At 41.9% G+C, this 17,796-nt stretch overlaps 1 protein-coding gene across 1 annotated transcript in view; it reads right to left on the reverse strand.

Annotated features, from left to right (window-relative positions):
• arfgef2 (ADP-ribosylation factor guanine nucleotide-exchange factor 2 (brefeldin A-inhibited)) overlaps positions 1 to 17,399 on the reverse strand; it is a 38,222-nt gene extending 20,823 nt beyond the window's left edge. The window contains exons 1-19 of the mRNA XM_063879176.1: positions 16,923 to 17,399; positions 14,934 to 14,964; positions 13,906 to 14,029; positions 12,248 to 12,394; positions 11,120 to 11,299; positions 10,448 to 10,790; positions 10,149 to 10,307; positions 9,909 to 10,036; positions 9,481 to 9,614; positions 8,754 to 8,988; positions 8,525 to 8,624; positions 8,069 to 8,208; positions 7,355 to 7,463; positions 7,081 to 7,270; positions 6,876 to 6,987; positions 6,589 to 6,794; positions 5,786 to 5,870; positions 2,152 to 2,323; positions 1,849 to 2,000 (exon numbers count right to left, since the gene is read on the reverse strand). Coding sequence (XP_063735246.1) covers positions 1,849 to 2,000; positions 2,152 to 2,323; positions 5,786 to 5,870; positions 6,589 to 6,794; positions 6,876 to 6,987; positions 7,081 to 7,270; positions 7,355 to 7,463; positions 8,069 to 8,208; positions 8,525 to 8,624; positions 8,754 to 8,988; positions 9,481 to 9,614; positions 9,909 to 10,036; positions 10,149 to 10,307; positions 10,448 to 10,790; positions 11,120 to 11,299; positions 12,248 to 12,394; positions 13,906 to 14,029; positions 14,934 to 14,964; positions 16,923 to 17,094 — 2,919 coding nt within the window. The 5' untranslated portion in view covers positions 17,095 to 17,399. The remainder of the gene's footprint in view (positions 1 to 1,848; positions 2,001 to 2,151; positions 2,324 to 5,785; positions 5,871 to 6,588; positions 6,795 to 6,875; positions 6,988 to 7,080; positions 7,271 to 7,354; positions 7,464 to 8,068; positions 8,209 to 8,524; positions 8,625 to 8,753; positions 8,989 to 9,480; positions 9,615 to 9,908; positions 10,037 to 10,148; positions 10,308 to 10,447; positions 10,791 to 11,119; positions 11,300 to 12,247; positions 12,395 to 13,905; positions 14,030 to 14,933; positions 14,965 to 16,922) is intronic.
• Positions 17,400 to 17,796: the final 397 nt, after the last annotated feature.

Genomic DNA, 17,796 nt, shown 5'->3' on the forward strand with positions numbered 1-17,796 from the left:
GTCCTCCACTCGTTATCTGTATTAATGGCACCTTTTTGAACTCGTTATCAGTATAAAAGACACCTGTCCACAACCTCAAACAGTCATACTCCAAACTCCACTATGGCCAAGACCAAAGAGCTGTCAAAGGAGACCAGAGACAAAATTGTAGACCTGCACCAGGCTGGGAAAACTGAATCTGCAATAGGTAAGCAGCTTGGTGTGAAGAAATCAACTGTGGGAGCAATTATTAGAAAATGGAAGACATACAAGACCACTGCTAATCTCCCTCGATCTGGGGCTCCACGCAAGATCTCACCCCGTGGGGTCAAAAATGATCACAAGAACGGTGAGCAAAAATCCCAGAACCACACAGGGGGACCTAGTGAATGACCTGCAGAGAGCTGGGACCAAAGTAACAGAGGCTACCATCAGTAACACACTACGCCGCCAGGGACTTCAATCCTGCAGTTCCAGACGTGTCCCCCTGCTTAAGCCAGTACATGTCCAGGCCCGTCTGAAGTTTGCTAGAGGGCATTTGGATGATCCAGAAGAGGATTGGGAGAATGTCATATGGTCAGATGAAATCAAAATAGAACTTTTTGGTAAAAACTCAACTCGTCGTGTTTGGAGGAGAAAGAATGCAGAGTTGCATCCAAAGAACACCATACCTACTGTGAAGCATGGGGGTGGAAACATCATGCTTTGGGGCTGTTTTTCTGCAAAGGGACCAGGACGACTGATCCGTGTAAAGGAAAGAATGAATGGGGCCATGTATCGTGAGATTTTGAGTGAAAAGCTCCTTCCATCAGCAAGGGCACTGAAGATGAAGCGTGGCTGGGTCTTTCAGCATGACAATGATCCCAAACACACCGCCAGGGCAACGAAGGAGTGGCTTCGTAAGAAGCATTTCAAGGTCCTGGAGTGGCCTAGCCAGTCTCCAGATCTCAACCCCATAGAAAATCTTTGGAGGGAGTTGAAAGTCCGTGTTGCCCAGCGACAGCCCCAAAACATCACTGCTTTAGAGGAGATCTGCATGGAGGAATGGGCCAAAATACCAGCAACAGTGTGTGAAAACCTTGTGAAGACTTACAGAAAACGTTTGACCTCTGTCATTGCCAACAAAGGGTATATAACAAAGTATTGAGATGAACTTTTGTTATTGACCAAATACTTATTTTCCACAATCATTTGAAAATAAATTCTTTAAAAATCCTACAATGTGATTTTCTGGATTTTTCTTTCTCATTCTGTCTCTCATAGTTGAGGTATACCTATGATAAAAATTACAGGCCTCTCTCATCTTTTTAAATGGGAGAACTTGCGCAATTGGTGGCTGACTAAATACTTTTTTGCCCCAATGTATGTGTTAAGCCTGCATACTTATGTTTGTTTTATTTCTGTATTGTTGCAGTTTCACAAAAGTAAAAAGAACTCCGTTACAACAAGAAAGCAAGCCTTGTGATTATTGGGGAACTTTTACATGTTGCGCTAACTGTCTAGCTACGCCAACAGATACGCGCTGTAGGGCAGTATAGTTAGTGAACTTCCACAATGTCTTTATTCAATATATTAAAAAGAGTATATACAAATGAATTAGATTTAATATGTTGTAGAGCCTTGCCACCTCCCAAACAAATATTGACAAAATTAACTAAACTATATTCAACATATTCTAAACAATAACTCAGCAAAAGTGGACAACAGCCTGCTTTTACGAAGAAAAAAAAAAGGATTTAAATCACAAGACAGGAGAGCATCAGAGTGTACATTTTTATAACCATTCAAAGCCAATATCATCATAACCATTTTAAATAAAGTTCCATTGATCACCCAGCTAATGCAAAGCAAATAAGTAAAAAGTATTACCTTGAACATGGGCCTGACATGCTCCAGGTGCGTGGCGCTGAAGAAGGGGGCCTGAGCGTGGCTCACAGCCTCCATCAGAGCTTTAGCCGTCTTCGCCATCTGCTCCATCTCCACGTTGTACAGCAGACGCCGCTGCTTCTCACTGGCTACACCTGAAGGGGGGAGGAGGAGGACAGAGATGTTTCTGATGTTTTTCAGAAAAACACTCTGAGACCTAAGGACCCCAGTATTTGACAGACTGTTCAGAAGGCAAACTTTGAAGACCTCAGTGAGTCCTGCTGACAGATGGAGACCGGGACTCACTCTGCTTGGTGGACTTTGGAGTGATGGAGAACTCTTTGCTCTCCTTCATGGCGATCTTCTTGCCTGCGATCTCATCGTATATGGAAGATAGATACTCCTCAGGCAGGTCCTTACTGTCATTGATGCCACGATTCATCTTGATGTACTGCTCCTTTGTCATCTTGTTCTTCACCTACATAAATGAAGCAGATGGAGGAGGGCAGGGATTCATTAAAACAGGCAATGGGGAGTGTTGCATTGGGACAGTGTTAAACTTTTCTTGTCCATATATTGAAGCATTGTTCAAATTAACAAACATACAGCTCTGGAAAAAATGAATAGACCACTGCAGCATTACCAGTATCTCTGGTTTTACTATTTTAGGTTTGTCTTTAGTTTTTTATTGTATTCTATAAACTACTTCGGATCGCAACATTTTTGGTTGATTAGACAACTTTTTTTAAACCAATTTTTGCCCCACACATTTAAATGTCTTTAAATACAAATGAACATGAATCAGACATACAGTGGGGCAAAAAAGTATTTAGTCAGCCACCAATTGTGCAAGTTCTCCCATTTAAAAAGATGAGAGAGGCCTGTAATTTTGATCATAGGTATACCTCAACTATAAGAGACAAAATCAGAAAAAAAAATCCAGAAAATCACATTGTAGGATTTTTAATGAATTCATTGGTAAATTCCTCGGTAAAATAAGTATTTGGTCACCTACAAACAAGCAAGAATTCTGGCTCTCACAGACCTGTAACTTCTTCTTTAAGAGGCTCCTCTGTCCTCCACTCGTTACCTGTATTAATGGCACCTTTTTGAACTCGTTATCAGTATAAAAGACACCTGTCCACAACCTCAAACAGTCATACTCCAAACTCCACTATGGCCAAGACCAAAGAGCTGTCAAAGGAGACCAGAGACAAAATTGTAGACCTGCACCAGGCTGGGAAAACTGAATCTGCAATAGGTAAGCAGCTTGGTGTGAAGAAATCAACTGTGGGAGCAATTATTAGAAAATGGAAGACATACAAGACCACTGCTAATCTCCCTCGATCTGGGGCTCCACGCAAGATCTCACCCCGTGGGGTCAAAATGATCACAAGAACGGTGAGCAAAAATCCCAGAACCACACGGGGGGACCTAGTGAATGACCTGCAGAGAGCTGGGACCAAAGTAACAGAGGCTACCATCAGTAACACACTACGCCGCCAGGGACTTAAATCCTGCAGTTCCAGACGTGTCCCCCTGCTTAAGCCAGTACATGTCCAGGCCCGTCTGGAGTTTGCTAGAGGGCATTTGGATGATCCAGAAGAGGATTGGGAGAATGTCATATGGTCAGATGAAACCAAAATAGAACTTTTTGGTAAAAACTCAACTCGTCGTGTTTGGAGGAGAAAGAATGCAGAGTTGCATCCAAAGAACACCATACCTACTGTGAAGCATGGGGGTGGAAACATCATGCTTTGGGGCTGTTTTTCTGCAAAGGGACCAGGACGACTGATCCGTGTAAAGGAAAGAATGAATGGGGCCATGTATCGTGAGATTTTGAGTGAAAAGCTCCTTCCATCAGCAAGGGCACTGAAGATGAAGCGTGGCTGGGTCTTTCAGCATGACAATGATCCCAAACACACCGCCAGGGCAACGAAGGAGTGGCTTCGTAAGAAGCATTTCAAGGTCCTGGAGTGGCCTAGCCAGTCTCCAGATCTCAACCCCATAGAAAATATTTGGAGGGAGTTGAAAGTCCGTGTTGCCCAGCGACAGCCCCAAAACATCACTGCTTTAGAGGAGATCTGCATGGAGGAATGGGCCAAAATACCAGCAACAGTGTGGAAACCTTGTGAAGACTTACAGAAAACGTTTGACCTCTGTCATTGCCAACAAAGGGTATATAACAAAGTATTGAGATGAACTTTTGTTATTGACCAAATACTTATTTTCCACAATAATTTGAAAATAAATTCATTAAAAATCCTACAATGTGATTTTCTGGATTTTTTTTTCTCATCCTGTCTCTCATAGTTGAGGTATACCCATGATAAAAATTACAGGCCTCTCTCATCTTTTTAAATGGGAGAACTTGCACAATTGGTGGCTGACTAAATACTTTTTTGCCCCACTGTATTGTAGCGGACGGATAACTGGAGGCAGAAGATATTGTCTTTCAGTCAGCAATGCACACGTTCAGGAGTCACTGTCCCATCTTCATATACGTTTATTTATTTTTTAAATCATCTGTGAATTATTTGAATAGCTCAGTTTGCAAGATGCATGGTTTATAAATGGCAGTGGAACGGCCAACCTTGCAACCTTGTTTGAAATAAAAACATGAATTTATGAACCGGTTTGTTAATTGAATGAATTAATATTGAATGCACAATAACAGGGTAGCTATGTTTATACATGGCAATAGGCGCAGTTTAATATGAAACACTATTTTATACAATATATAAAGTAGGGTGTCCCCACTCAATCTATTAATCAGGTTGTGGGTCCTTGGCCTGACCCCTGCACTATAGGATATTTACTGAGCCTGCTGCAAGTCACTGGCAGCATATGAACATTTAGTGTTAGTGTGATCTTCTGCAGGGTATTTACTGAACTACTCACATGAATAAAGTCAGCTTAAGTTAATTTGATTTGTTGTGTTGCTGCATGATGCACATGTGTAGATTATTTCAATTGTTTTTGTTAGTTTAAGCCACTTTTATAATGTGATTGCAAAACTTCAAAGTCGAAAGCACTTTTACAAAACAATAAAATGACTTTAAGACCAATTTAAGAGTATTTCTCTTAACAAGAAAAAAGGTAGCAGGCAAACCTATTAGGTAGTAAAAGCAGTCATACAATACTGTCTACGTTTTTTTTGTCACCTGATCGGGTGTCTGACCCCAAAACATTTTTTGACCGCTGTAACACGAGTGTGAACCACAAAGATTGTTTGTTATTGAATGAAATCTAGAACTTTACTTTCAGGATGTAAAACTGGACAATAAGTAACAAGCCGACTGATTCATCCTCGAAAACAACACCACAAACAGTATCTATAAACACATTAAAGCCCGTCAGCCAAGTCATCCCCTGGAGTTAAACCACCACATAGAAGCTTGAGTGTTAGGCTAAAGCTCCTACAAGTACTACACTGGTGATTTTGGGTGATGTATGATGTGTATAGCATCTTTTAATATACTGGAATAGATGTTCCTTGTCATCATCTCACTCTCTGTCCTCCCCACCTATACGGTGTGTGTCAGACTGAGCCATATTTTACACCTGCTTTTCTCAGACTTTACATTTCAGAAGCAATTTCCTGTGAGTCTGTGGTCTGTCAGCAGAGATAAATCAGACGCAGCAGCTATCTATAAAAGGTCGCTTTGGTACAGATACGCTGCCAGCACAGAAGACTCTGGTGAAGAAACAGAGTCGCCCAGAAAAACTACATGCTGATGCTGATGCTGGTGCTGGTAGATCACCTTTGACCTAAATATATAACAGCTGTCTCTGCGGTTAGAATCCTGAGTTGTCTTACTGTGCTGTGTTTTGATGTCTGATAAGCATTCAAGCTCATTGATGTGTACTTAAACTGCACTTCCTGTGTCATATTTCATCGTCATTTTCTTTTTTGAGGTATTTTGATAGATGCTCTCACCTGAGGGCTGTGCAGGTCGGTGGTGAGCATGATGATGGAGTATGCCAGCACATAGGCGGTGTCTGCACTGGCAAACAGAGTCTGTCTGCAAAACAGAAGACACATAGCAGAGCAAACATTAGCAGTTAGTTTTCTCTTTAATGAAACATAAACTCTCTGAAGAGGTGGAAGAAGTATTTGAATCCTTTACTTCAGTAAAAGTATTAATTCCACAATGTGAAGATATTCCTCTGCAGGTAACTCCAGCCTTCAAAACCTAAGTATTGAATTTGTAGTAAAAAGAAGTCAGTGTTTTAATTTAATATGTGATGTCATTGGATTAATGCAGATGTTTAAGGTTTTACAAATCGTTTTTTGTTTTTTTTACTGTTCGGTAGTTTAATCTACAGCAATGCATCATATTCTATAAGAATATTATTATATTAATACATTTGTAGCTTTGTCATTGTCCAGCAACCACCTATCTCTACCTACAGCTGAACTAAGACTACTGAAGACTTTACTGAACAACGACGGTATACAATTGTTTTAACTGAAAAATAACTAAAGCTGTCGGACAAAATAAATCTGCAATATTTGCCTCTCACATGTACTGGAGAAGAAGTATAAAATAAAATCATAAAATGCAAATGCTCAAGTACAGTTTCTCAAATTGCCTCAAATGTGTACATCTACTTAGTTTCATCCAACCACTCTTGACTAGAAATATAAAGACCGAACTCTAGTGTAATTGTTTCTAAATTATACTTTTTTTAATTATCCTAACTCTTTTATCCTGACAGGAAATCCAAGGTGGGCCTTACCCCTGGTTGCACTCCAGGTATCGAGCAGCAAACTTCTCCATCAGTCTGTCGATCTTCTGAGCCTCCCCCGGCAGCCTGAAGCCTTCCAGGAACGCTCTGAGCGCCGAGACAAAGTCCCGCCCACAGAAGTCCAGCTGGTCCACGTAGCAGTACATCACCTCTATGTTGAACTTGATGTTCTCGCCCAGGTACTCTCCCACCTGGGTCTGTGGACGCACAAGTAGAGAGGTTGAATTAAGTGCTGCGCTGCCTGAGAATACATCATTTGAATCTGTGTAACTCCTCACAGTGTCCAGCCTCTCCTCCTGGTGCAGGAACTGGGCGATGTCCTCGGCTGTGGAGCCCAGCATGCCCTGGTCCTGCAGGTACTGGATACCTCGCTTGGGCTTCTTGTTGAAACTGGGGAGAGAACCCCAGAACAAAAAGTATTGAGTTAAAGCTGAAAACATCCCTCTCTGCTTGATAAATCATTAAAGGCTGATCAGGGCTCACAGTTCGATGCCGTGCTCGATGATGTCTTTCTGTTGTTTGATGACCTCATACTGCTCTGGGTGGTCGGCCTGGGACAGAGCCATGCTGGAGGACACGGTGGAGTCCAACGAGCTGATGCTATCTCGACGTCCCGCCAGCGGCTCTGGGAGCTTCAGCTCTCCACCGTCACTTTCTGATGGATGCTCCTGGCCTGCAAGTAAGCATTCATTATTATTATATGCTGAACTCCCTCCCTCTGCACCGTGTTCATATTTACATTACACCCCACACTTACCGAGGTTAGCCTGAAGGTTTGGGTTGACATACATGTCTTTGCTCCACTCTACCATACATTTTAGGATGGACACCAGACACTCCAAACCCTTTTTACGTAGGCTCAGCTCCTGTGGACATTAAAGTCAGTACAGAAAGTTAATTACCACAATCACACACACGCGCTTTTGCAAAAATGTGTTGTAAAATCCAAAAGTCTAAATGTATTCAATAAAGATAATTGTAATTTTGGCAAAAAAATACAACATGTTTTTTCTTGCAAAATACTGTATTTGAATCCATATCTGTTGGAGATCAAATCTTCAACAACAACATTTTCTATATGATAAAAAAACAGATTGGCCTCTTGACTGCTATTAATGGGGCGGTATAGCAGCCGCTAACAGCGTTATAAATTACATTTTATCAAATGAGTCTTAACAAAAGAAAAAGGATCCGTTGTCATCACCTGGCGCTCCTTTAAAACATGAAATTAGAAGTTGATTGAACATTTAAATATAACATTTAATTAAACTATTTTTTAAACTAAATAATTTTATCTTAAGAACCCCTTAAATTCAAACTGATGATTTTGTTAAGGATTCAAACATTTTTTAAGGGTGACGTCCTAAAATATGACGACAGAGATTTGAAGGTTAATTTAAAACCCAGTGATGTCACCCACAGACTTCAGGAGCTATGACCAGAAGGCTGCTGCCTCAGAGGCTCAGTGTACCTGCAGAGGAGTCATCCCGAGCTCCTGCCCGCTGCGGCCCTGAGCGATCTTCGACAGGTCGCTGACCAGGCGCTCAAAGATGTTGGATGCATTCAAGTCACAGTCGTAGTTCACGTAGATGTCCACCACGCACTGAGCATCTGTTGGGTGGCAGGGGAGGGGAGGGGGGACAAGTTAAAAATCTTGAATCTACAATGTTGGACATTATAAACTGGGAGCAGAATTGTGTATATAATATAGGAGTTATTGGTGGTTGTTACACACACACACACACACACACACACACACACACACACTTTCAGAATTGTATATCTAACATCCCAGAAGCAATTGGTTCTCTCATAAATGTCCTGTTATGTCTAAATAAAGCCTGAGTAACAATATTAAGGTAGCCCATGTCTTAAGGGCTTTAGTTTGACTGTGTTTTTTTGGTCCTTTTTGACAGTGGAGTTGTACCTGCACAGATGCGTGTGAGTGTCTGGATAACCATCCACTTGTGCTCAAAGGAGCTGGTCGATGTCTCTAGGATGGTCAGAAATATCTCCCGGAAAAACACCTGAGGCAAGGTGGACGAGAGATAGGAGTAGGGAGATTAAATGTCAGCGTGACCTTAAGATCAAACTGGTATAACAGGTACTCAGTTGGGTTCAAACTGCACAGATGAGAGTGATCTGTGCCTCTGTACCTCAATCTGCATCTTCAGGTGGACCTTGAAGTGTGAGAGCAGGGTGAGGAAGATAGCCAGCGAGAGCTCAAAGACCTCAGGCACGGATGAGACGCCGTTTTTGGACAGCGCCACGCACAGATACTGTTTGATGGCGTTGACGAACATCTCATGGGTGCGGAACACAGGGCCGGCGCCCTGCAGCACAGAGAGCAGCAGCTGCAGGGAAACGATCTTAGAGCGCAGCTCATGGGACCTGAAGAGGAGAGGGAGCGTATGATACAGTTTGAGGGAACAGACACCGAAAAGGGATATTGCTCAGTATAGCTATGATCAGTAAGCATAGATGTGCCCTAAGAAATAGAGAGGAAACACAGGATACTGGGGAATAAGAGAGTTTCGTCATGGTTTTTATTAAATGAAGGCCAAACTTCTCTGTGAGCTTCTTCCAGGCTCAGTTTACTCTGGCCTATTCTCTGCCTGGCTCAGAGTCTAACGTTACGGTAACTAGAGATGACAAGGCCACAGTCGAATGGAAAAGGGCAAGTTAACCTGCGGAGACGAAGAAGAAGCGCTAAGAGGAAGCTGGGGGCATCGATATTCCTTTTGGACTGGCTCATACTCAGCCATTCTTGTCTTTAAAATATTCCCTCTCTCCTCCCTTCCCCCAACCAAACTGAAAAAGACAAAATGGAAGAAAAAAATATAACAACATATATATACAATTTAGAGGTCTTATGACACTCACTTGGGGTCTGGGGGTCCTTCAGCCAGAGGCTTCATCGAGAGTTTGCACAAAGAGCGGAACACGAGGAAGGCGTCTTTCTGCAGGATGTGGGAGAACCGGGCGGCACCGTGGGGTCCCTGCAGAGCCTCAGCATCCTGACACAGGCGAAGGAAGGCAGTGTTACTCTTTATGCAAAGACATTGCACATTTTCCACTTGAATAAATAAAAAGGAGAGCAACAGCTCAGATTACTCAAGCCCTAAACTGTTTGTTTGTTTGTTTGGACACTTCAATATTGATTGAGGTTTGTGGGAAAGCTCCGGATGAGTCCAGAGGTCACCACCTCTCAAGCTAGCAGTCCACTCTGTATTTGGTCAGACCAGGACTTTAAAGTTAAATAGTGTTTACCAAATCACTGATTAATCACAAACAGTATAAACGCCTCTCACCAGCATATCTGTGGAGGAAACAGAAGAGCGGTCCTCAATGATGCCGTTCATCTGCTGACCCTCTGGTCTGACTCTGGGGGGAGTCACCTCTGTCTGCTCTTCCACAGGGGGGGCTGGGTGCTCCTCTTCTGGAGGAAGGGAAAGAATGAGATTTCAAGGTGAGTACCGTGGAATGAAAACACTGTCGCAGAATAGTGTAAAGACATAAATCAGAGTAGAATAGAAAAGGTGATTTCTGACCGGTTCCGCTGTGTGTCTGTGTCGGGGTCTGCTCTCCCTCCTCTGATTCTGTCCCCGCTGACTCAGCTGGATTCACGTCGCTCTGCGGTTTGTCTCCCTCCTCAGCTGGCTCAGCTGCTGGAGGAGGCCTCTCTGCTCCTCCATCTTCAAACACTGAATCTGATGTTAAAAGAATGAGACAGTTTAAACAGAAAATAAAATATGAAATTCACCTTCAGATTTTCCTCCAATGAGTTAAGAGAAAAACGTATATTTGTTTTATATTTAATCTGAAAGCTGGGGACGTAAAGTTACCATACCTGTTGATGGTGTGATCTGTTCTCCATTCATCGGAGTGTTGCTGCTCTCAGGCTCTCCATTCATCGATGGTGCTTCTGAAGCTTGCTCCTGGTCCTGGTCCTGGTTCTGGTTCTGGTTTTGGTCCTGGTCCTGGTCAGCGGCTGGGGGCGGGGGCGTGGAACTGGTGGTGTTGGTGGCAGTGAGGTCTGGGGAACTGGCTGCCGGGGACGGGGAGCTCTGGGGCTCTGGAGTAATTGTGCGGTCAGAGCGGGGGGAGCTGGACCTCAGATTACCAGGGACTGGGGAGGGGTTCTGCGGGGGCAGACGGAGCCGGTCCTTCTCCTGCTCCTGAGCCTCCAGAGCCTGCAGGACAACAGGAGCCATAGAGGAATTGTTGAATACAAGGGGATTTGGAAGAATATTTGTATTTATTATCATATAAATGATTCCGGAGCAGCTGATTCACAACACAGACCTACGGAAGCCCTTTCTGCTAATGAGCTTTTTTGTATATTGATTCAAAAAATAACTATCTGAAATAATTTCTAGTATCTAAAGAATCAAAAAAATGTTGAGTAAGATACTGAGTGATTTATTTTGAGAAAGTCTCCCGTCACTGTAGTGTAGGATTGTCTCGGAGAAAGCAATAGTTTCCCCATGTTTGTATGGAAGGAGCAACAAAGTGCACTAACAGCCTGGTTCTCCATGCGTGTGAAGATCACGTTGAGCATCTGTGTGAGCGTGGCCTTGGCCGTGGTCTGGTTGATGAGGTTGCGGCTGGCCAGGTAGATGTTGTAGCAGGTTCTGACGGTGAGCAGCACAGTGCCCTCGTGGATCTCTATGTGGGGGGAGGTCACCGCAGTCAGCAGCGCCTGGACGGAGAGAGAGGGAAGTGGACAGTTATCAGACAGGGTGTCTCATTAATGCTGCTGCACCTGCTGTGTCACTGCTCTACTTCCCTCACTAAAGCCACAGAAGTGCAGTTTCTAACTCTGCTGCTGCATTTTTTTCAGAATACAACAAGTAATGTTCCATAAGTCAGGCTGAATAAACTGCAATTGAATTAAGGTCTCCCTTAGTAGTGAAGGTAAGACAAATATATATGGATAATAGGCTATAAATCTTTTGTCAACAGTGATTAAACTACGAGCTTATTACAGCAAGAGAGACTTTGCCCTTTCCCAACAACCAGGATATGTATTTGATTAACTAAGAGGAGACCCGGGGCGGTATTGGATCATACCTGCTGAGCAAACACAAGGAATGTTATCAAGCCATGGACGTGAGCAGAAAGGGCAAATAAATGTGGTAGGAGTCTGAAGAACATGTTTAAAATGTGCATTATTCAGGGTGTTTAACATGGCTACATTACATACTACAGTTACAACTTTTATACAAATCCAAAAATGGAAATAGTTAACATTTAAACTTTTTCTTTGCTAGAGTGAAACTTTTTTAACTTGTTCAAGAAGGTTAATGACTATTTTTGATGACTTTTTGCTGCTTTTCTGCCGTTTACATTATCTTAGTAGCAAAGAATGAAGGATGTCTAAAAACCCTAAAAATCCATTTCAAGAAAACAAAATATGAACTGGCTTGAAATAAAAATATTCAATTAAGGATTAAGTGGCTGATAAGAATGCATGATTAGAGTGTATTTTATTGAAAAACTCATAACCAACCCTCATATATAATGTGCAGGAACAGAAAGCTGTTGAGTTTTGGCCTGCCCGTTTGGCCTGACTGGCTCTGAGACAAACAACAGCAGTGACAGCTGGAGGATCTGAAGGCAGCCAGATGTGGAGAGGCTCTGGGTTTACCTTGATGATCTGCAGCTGGACTCCCTCGTCGGTCTGCGGGCCCTGGAAGCAGTTACAGACGGTTTCCATCAGCCGGTCGATCAGCCTCTTGCCCGGGGTCCTGCTGTCCGGGGCATTGCCTGTGATGTGGCCGTATGCTATCAGCTTCTAAAGTGGGGAGAAACAGCACAGGTTAGGTCTTACAAATATGTAAATATAAATAAACACACATTTATCAATACAACTATAATGTTACAATTCAGTTAAACTTACAAATCAAATAACAGTTAAATTAATGTTAGCAAGACTGCTTTCTCAATATCCGTTTTTTTGCAGAACGGGGAAAAGTGTCAAATTCTGAGCAGGTCAAAAAAAGAGTTAAATTGTTGAGTTATTCAATTAATATTCTTGGATGTGATTCCATATTTGTGTTTTGGTGTTTGTGTGGGTTTAGAGCTTATTTCAGGGGCACTGTGTGTATAGACTGTACACTTTTAGATCACTTTGTACATTTTTTTTGTGTGTCTGCATTATAATTATACGGAACCCGTAAAGGGACAGGGAAAAAAAAAAACCTTTCTCACACGGAAGTTTCCCAGGCTCACGCGAACGCTTCCTGTGCTCACGAGAAAGTATCGCGGCAGTACATAAGCACACTCAGCAGTACACACACAGAAGTACATAAGGTCCATGTCACATCTTATTCAAGGTCTTGTTTCGTCAGACAGTGTCAACACACGGCCGAAAGATGAAGAACGAGCGAAACCCCAGCCTTGTGAATGTCATTGTAATCTATGAAAAAACTTTAACCACACTTTAATTCTCTCTGAAGGAGAGCGTGTTCTAATGCTAAATGCATTAAATAAAATAATAATTAAACCTGACATTTGGTAGGTTTGAAACTTTCGCGTGAGCAAGAGAAACGTTTACGTTTTTTTTATTTCCCCATGTCCCTTCACGGGTTCCGTATGATTAGGATTGTATTTCATTAAAAAAGGTGAGCATGTTTTAAATATATAAGAAAAATATATGTATGATTTAAAATAAATTGTGTCAAACATCAAAAGTGCAGAGCCAGGGAGATTTCTTTCAAGTTTAGAGTAAAAACCCCAAAACACTAGGTCCTACATTCCCATAATGCAGCTGTAGTACTTTAACAATAAACTGCGTCTATACAGCACCTCTCTTCATGAACTGAAATGCTGTTTTACATAGATAAATCAAGATTAAAACATCACATGATTTCAAAGTTAAACAATAAAAACAACAACAAAACAAAACAGAGGTACATAATGCAACAAATAAAATAGTTTAACAACCTTAGTTTGTGTATGCTCCTCAATGCTTTCTACTACCAGCCCACATAATGTGCATGATGGTTTACAATGTGACCACTCAAGTGTAGTTATTACAGAAAGCTCCAACGAGATTAAAGGATGGTGTGTGTGTGTGTGTGTGTGTGTGTGTGTGTGTGTGTGTGTGTGTGTGTGTGTGTGTGTGTGTATGTGTGTGCGCGCCTTTGGAATGTTGATCCATTGCTTCAGGTGAACCGCAGAATTGTGAAACAGGTGGATCAAGATTTCCCCCCCTAAAGCCACCACAAAATGCTTAATCTAACCTATAATTATATGCTGGGAGAAAGTCGTGTTCTGTGTGTGAGTGTGTGAGTGAATATTAACCTGCAGACAGTCCAGGGAGGTGCTGACTATCCGAGGGGACTTTGACTGACAGGCCAGCTCAAAGGGCAGCACATATTTGTCCGCCTCGATGTAGTTGGCTCTTGGTGGGACCACAGTACCATCCCTGCAGGAAGGAGGAGAGAGAACACCGCCATTGTTATATAACTGCAGTAGATAATGGGAATAGATATAGAGAGGTGCAGGAATGAGTCTTCAAACCTAGAAATGAGTTAGCATTTAACCACTTGTGGTTCCCTTGTCCCAAAGGCTATGTTTCTTTGAACTTGTTGGGAAGTTTTCATGTTTTGTTCTACAACTTAAAATATGTCACTAAATAACCCAATTGTAAATGACTGAAGCTTCTATTAAAACAGCGATTGCTAACAAGTGACTTAATGCGACTGCTAGTCATCACACCGAACATTAGCCGCCTTTAGCTTAGCGGTGGTGACTTGAAGTCATGTGACCGTGCTGTAGTTCCTTTATCACCTGAAGTTACTTTTTTACTTGCATTACGCTGCAAAAATTATAAAGTGGTTTTAATATCTTGAGTTTATGCTGCTGTGAAAATTGAGTTAAAATCATAAACGTGTGTTTGCCGCAGATTTTATTTTTCTGCAATATTCCGAAATCAATCTGAAAAAATCCCATTGCTTTATGTCAAGTCTTGCAATGCTAATTTCTGATACAGCCTACACAAACACTTCATCACTGCACCACTTTATAGTGCTGCATACATTATGATTTTGGCAGAATTTCACAGAGTCTTTGAGCTTAACTTTTAAACCTTAGCACCATTGCACGTTGTTAACAACAGTTCCCCAAAGGCAGAAGGTTTCAATTGAAGGCTTTTTGAAGCGCCGCTGAATTACTACTTTTACTGTAGACTGCTTCAGGGCCAACCTTAACACCACTATTGCCTCAAGTCATAATAAAAATAACGAAAAAGAAGCACACTCTAGACTAAACGGCTTTGCATACATTCACTCACTCAGAGAAAAAAAAGGTATGTACGGGACAATACTTACTTTTGTTTCTCAAGTTCTGCCTTGATTTCATCTATGGAGGGAGACACAGGAGATTAAACATTAGTGAAGCCTGAAATTTGACCCTTTCCCAGCGGGGTGAAATGATTTGACTCTAGATCTGGAGGCCAATCGCACAGTTTAATATGAATTATTATGTATACTGTTGTATATTAAACATATGGTGTTGACGGTCACATTCCTTAACAAAAACGCCTTTTTCCGGTCTTTTATTCTCTGAATTAACATTCGTATCGGTCCTGCCATTTCCCTCTCTACATCTATTTCCATTTCATCAAACTTTGTATCCATGATTGACCTGTCTAAAGCCACGAACCCAGCGTTGCAGCCTTGAACAGTGAATAATGGTGTGCATTCAGCCAGATGTGTCAAACGAAGTGGTTACAATCCACAAACGATATGGTGGCGAATACCACAACACTCACGCTCACAAAGAGGAAATGACATTGAGTAATATTCACAAACGCTGCTATAGTGATGCTATATTTTGAGTAACTACCACAAATGTCTGACGTGTCATTTCAGGATTTTTTTTATGGTTTATAAATGAGCTAAAGCTGCAAATCATTATCATTACTATGGATTAATCTGCAGATAATTTCTCAAATTATAATTTGGTTAAGACATTGTAAAATATAGTGGGAGAAAAATCCTTTCTAGCCCAGGGTGTGTCTTCAAATGTCTTTTTTTTCAGTCTAGACCCCTGAATGTATTATTTTATGTTTTTTTCTTTTATGTTTAGGTATTTGCAGACGACAGAATCTAAAGATATTCATTGACAAATCTACGTTGTAGCGGAACTGTGAAAATTAAAGCCTTTAAATCCAATTTGAGAGGCATTTTTTTGTCATTTTAGCATAATAAAAAACTTAAATGATAAACCAATAATCAAAAAGTTGGCAATTATTTTTCGATCTATCAAATGCCCGACTAATCTTTGCAGTTCATTCTCAAATGTAAAAAATAAAAGTGTACTTAGCTGCATGAATAAGCTCTGACATTTCACTTAAAAGCAACCATTAGCAACTAATCCCTTTTCCCACAGTACATCTATTTAATCATGGAAGCAACAGATGCCATGGCCTGCAGTTTCACAGAATAACTACTTATATTTTAAAGGAAAAGCATTGGGCATAAGGAGATTTTTATGAACCTACAATGGGTTAACCTTAACTTCACAAAGTCAGAATGTAAATGCACCAGAAGACACACAAAACAGCCGACGTTGGTAGTGTGAGGAGTGGAAAAGGAGTGTTGTGTTCTACTGGGATCATGAATAATGAGAGAGTCTCACTAAACACTTCAAATAACTAATTGTATTTGATCAGTATATAGAAGCATACGTTGTCTTCACCAACAACATAGTTTTCAGTTATCTCATAACAATATGAGTTGGCTGCACACAAATAGGCCGGGCAGCCTGTGTGAGATATAAACAGCAGTATGTGACAATGAATGAAGTGAGGAGCCTGATGTGTAACACTATCTTGGATTCAGTTGAATGGAAAAGCACGGGCGTCACAATATCCTGGAGTTAGGTAGCCTGCCGTGTGTGTGTGTGTGTGTGTGTGTGTGTGTGTGTGTGTGTGTGTGTGTGTGTGTGTGTCAGGACCGGGCTGTCTGGCTGGCTGACAGTGCTACGTACAACACAGTGATTGGTCTGTTTAGCTAGCTAACCTAGCCCCAAATAGCTAACGACAACTAGCTTGTTTACATGCCAACGTTGACAGCAGTGGCGGTGGTGTAAATGCAGAGTGTTAGCATTAAAGAATTAACAGAAAGATGCAAAAGTGATGTCAACACACAATTAGCACACCTGTAAACGTTAACGGACATCCAACAGACGGTGAAGGCCATGCTAACGCGAACATTAGCTAACTGCTGTCTATCAAACGAGCCCTACGCGGCCGAAATGTTTCAATGAAGCCCAACATAAAAACGCCAAACAGTATACAAAACAAACACACTCACCAAGCGCCACCTGGCAAGCTTTACGCAGTTGGCTGTTCTGGCTCCTCTTCACCTCCTTATCCGAGAGGATTTTTTCTAGCGCCCTGGACAGAAACATGCTCTTAGTTTTGCTGTTTTCTGCCTTCGAGTGTGAGTTGTGCTGCTGTGGGGCCCGTTGGTGTTGTTGCTGCATTTCTCGCTAGTTCTGCCGCGTTTCTCTCAGGCCGTCATGCTCGGCCTGGCCCTGCGAGTAAGCAGGTGACAAGGGAAGCTAACGAAAGCCAGGCTATCGGTGTCAGTCCAGTCGAGTCGCTACCTCAGCTCAGCGCCGCCATGCTGGTTACACGTCATGTCACGTGACTCTCAGCTGTCTGGGTTTTGACAACAGCCCCCTGAGGAGCGGATACCCTCCGATATGGGGGCGAACATCTCATAGTTAACTCAAGCTATCAATACATCGTCTAAAGTTGAATTTTAAAACGTGTCCGGATACAATTACAGCAGAGGAGCTTTAAACGAGCCCGCGTTATGGCGAGTTGAGTTCAACAGTTCGCACTTCGCAGCTATTACCGCTGGGGTAAATCAAGCGCTCCCAATGAAAAAAAAGACGCTATTCCTGAAAGGTCCTGCAGATGGCGCCGAAACACCACTAGGAACAGTCATTTTAACAGAGAATGAACAAAATATATTAAATGCACTTTGCGCTTTTATTTTAATGTCTGATCAACTTATACATTATAATTTCAGTGCTAATTGCAAGATGTATTTTTCACATTTGCAAATAAATAAAATAAAACTCATTTTGTTTTCAAAATAAAATGTATATACAGTGTTTGCATAAACAAAAAATACAAATTATACATTGGCAAATTAATTCTCTTGTGAGAAAATATGA

The sequence above is a fragment of the Eleginops maclovinus genome, chromosome 1, assembly GCF_036324505.1.
Source record: "Eleginops maclovinus isolate JMC-PN-2008 ecotype Puerto Natales chromosome 1, JC_Emac_rtc_rv5, whole genome shotgun sequence".
In the NCBI taxonomy this organism is placed as follows: Eukaryota; Metazoa; Chordata; class Actinopteri; order Perciformes; family Eleginopidae; genus Eleginops; species Eleginops maclovinus.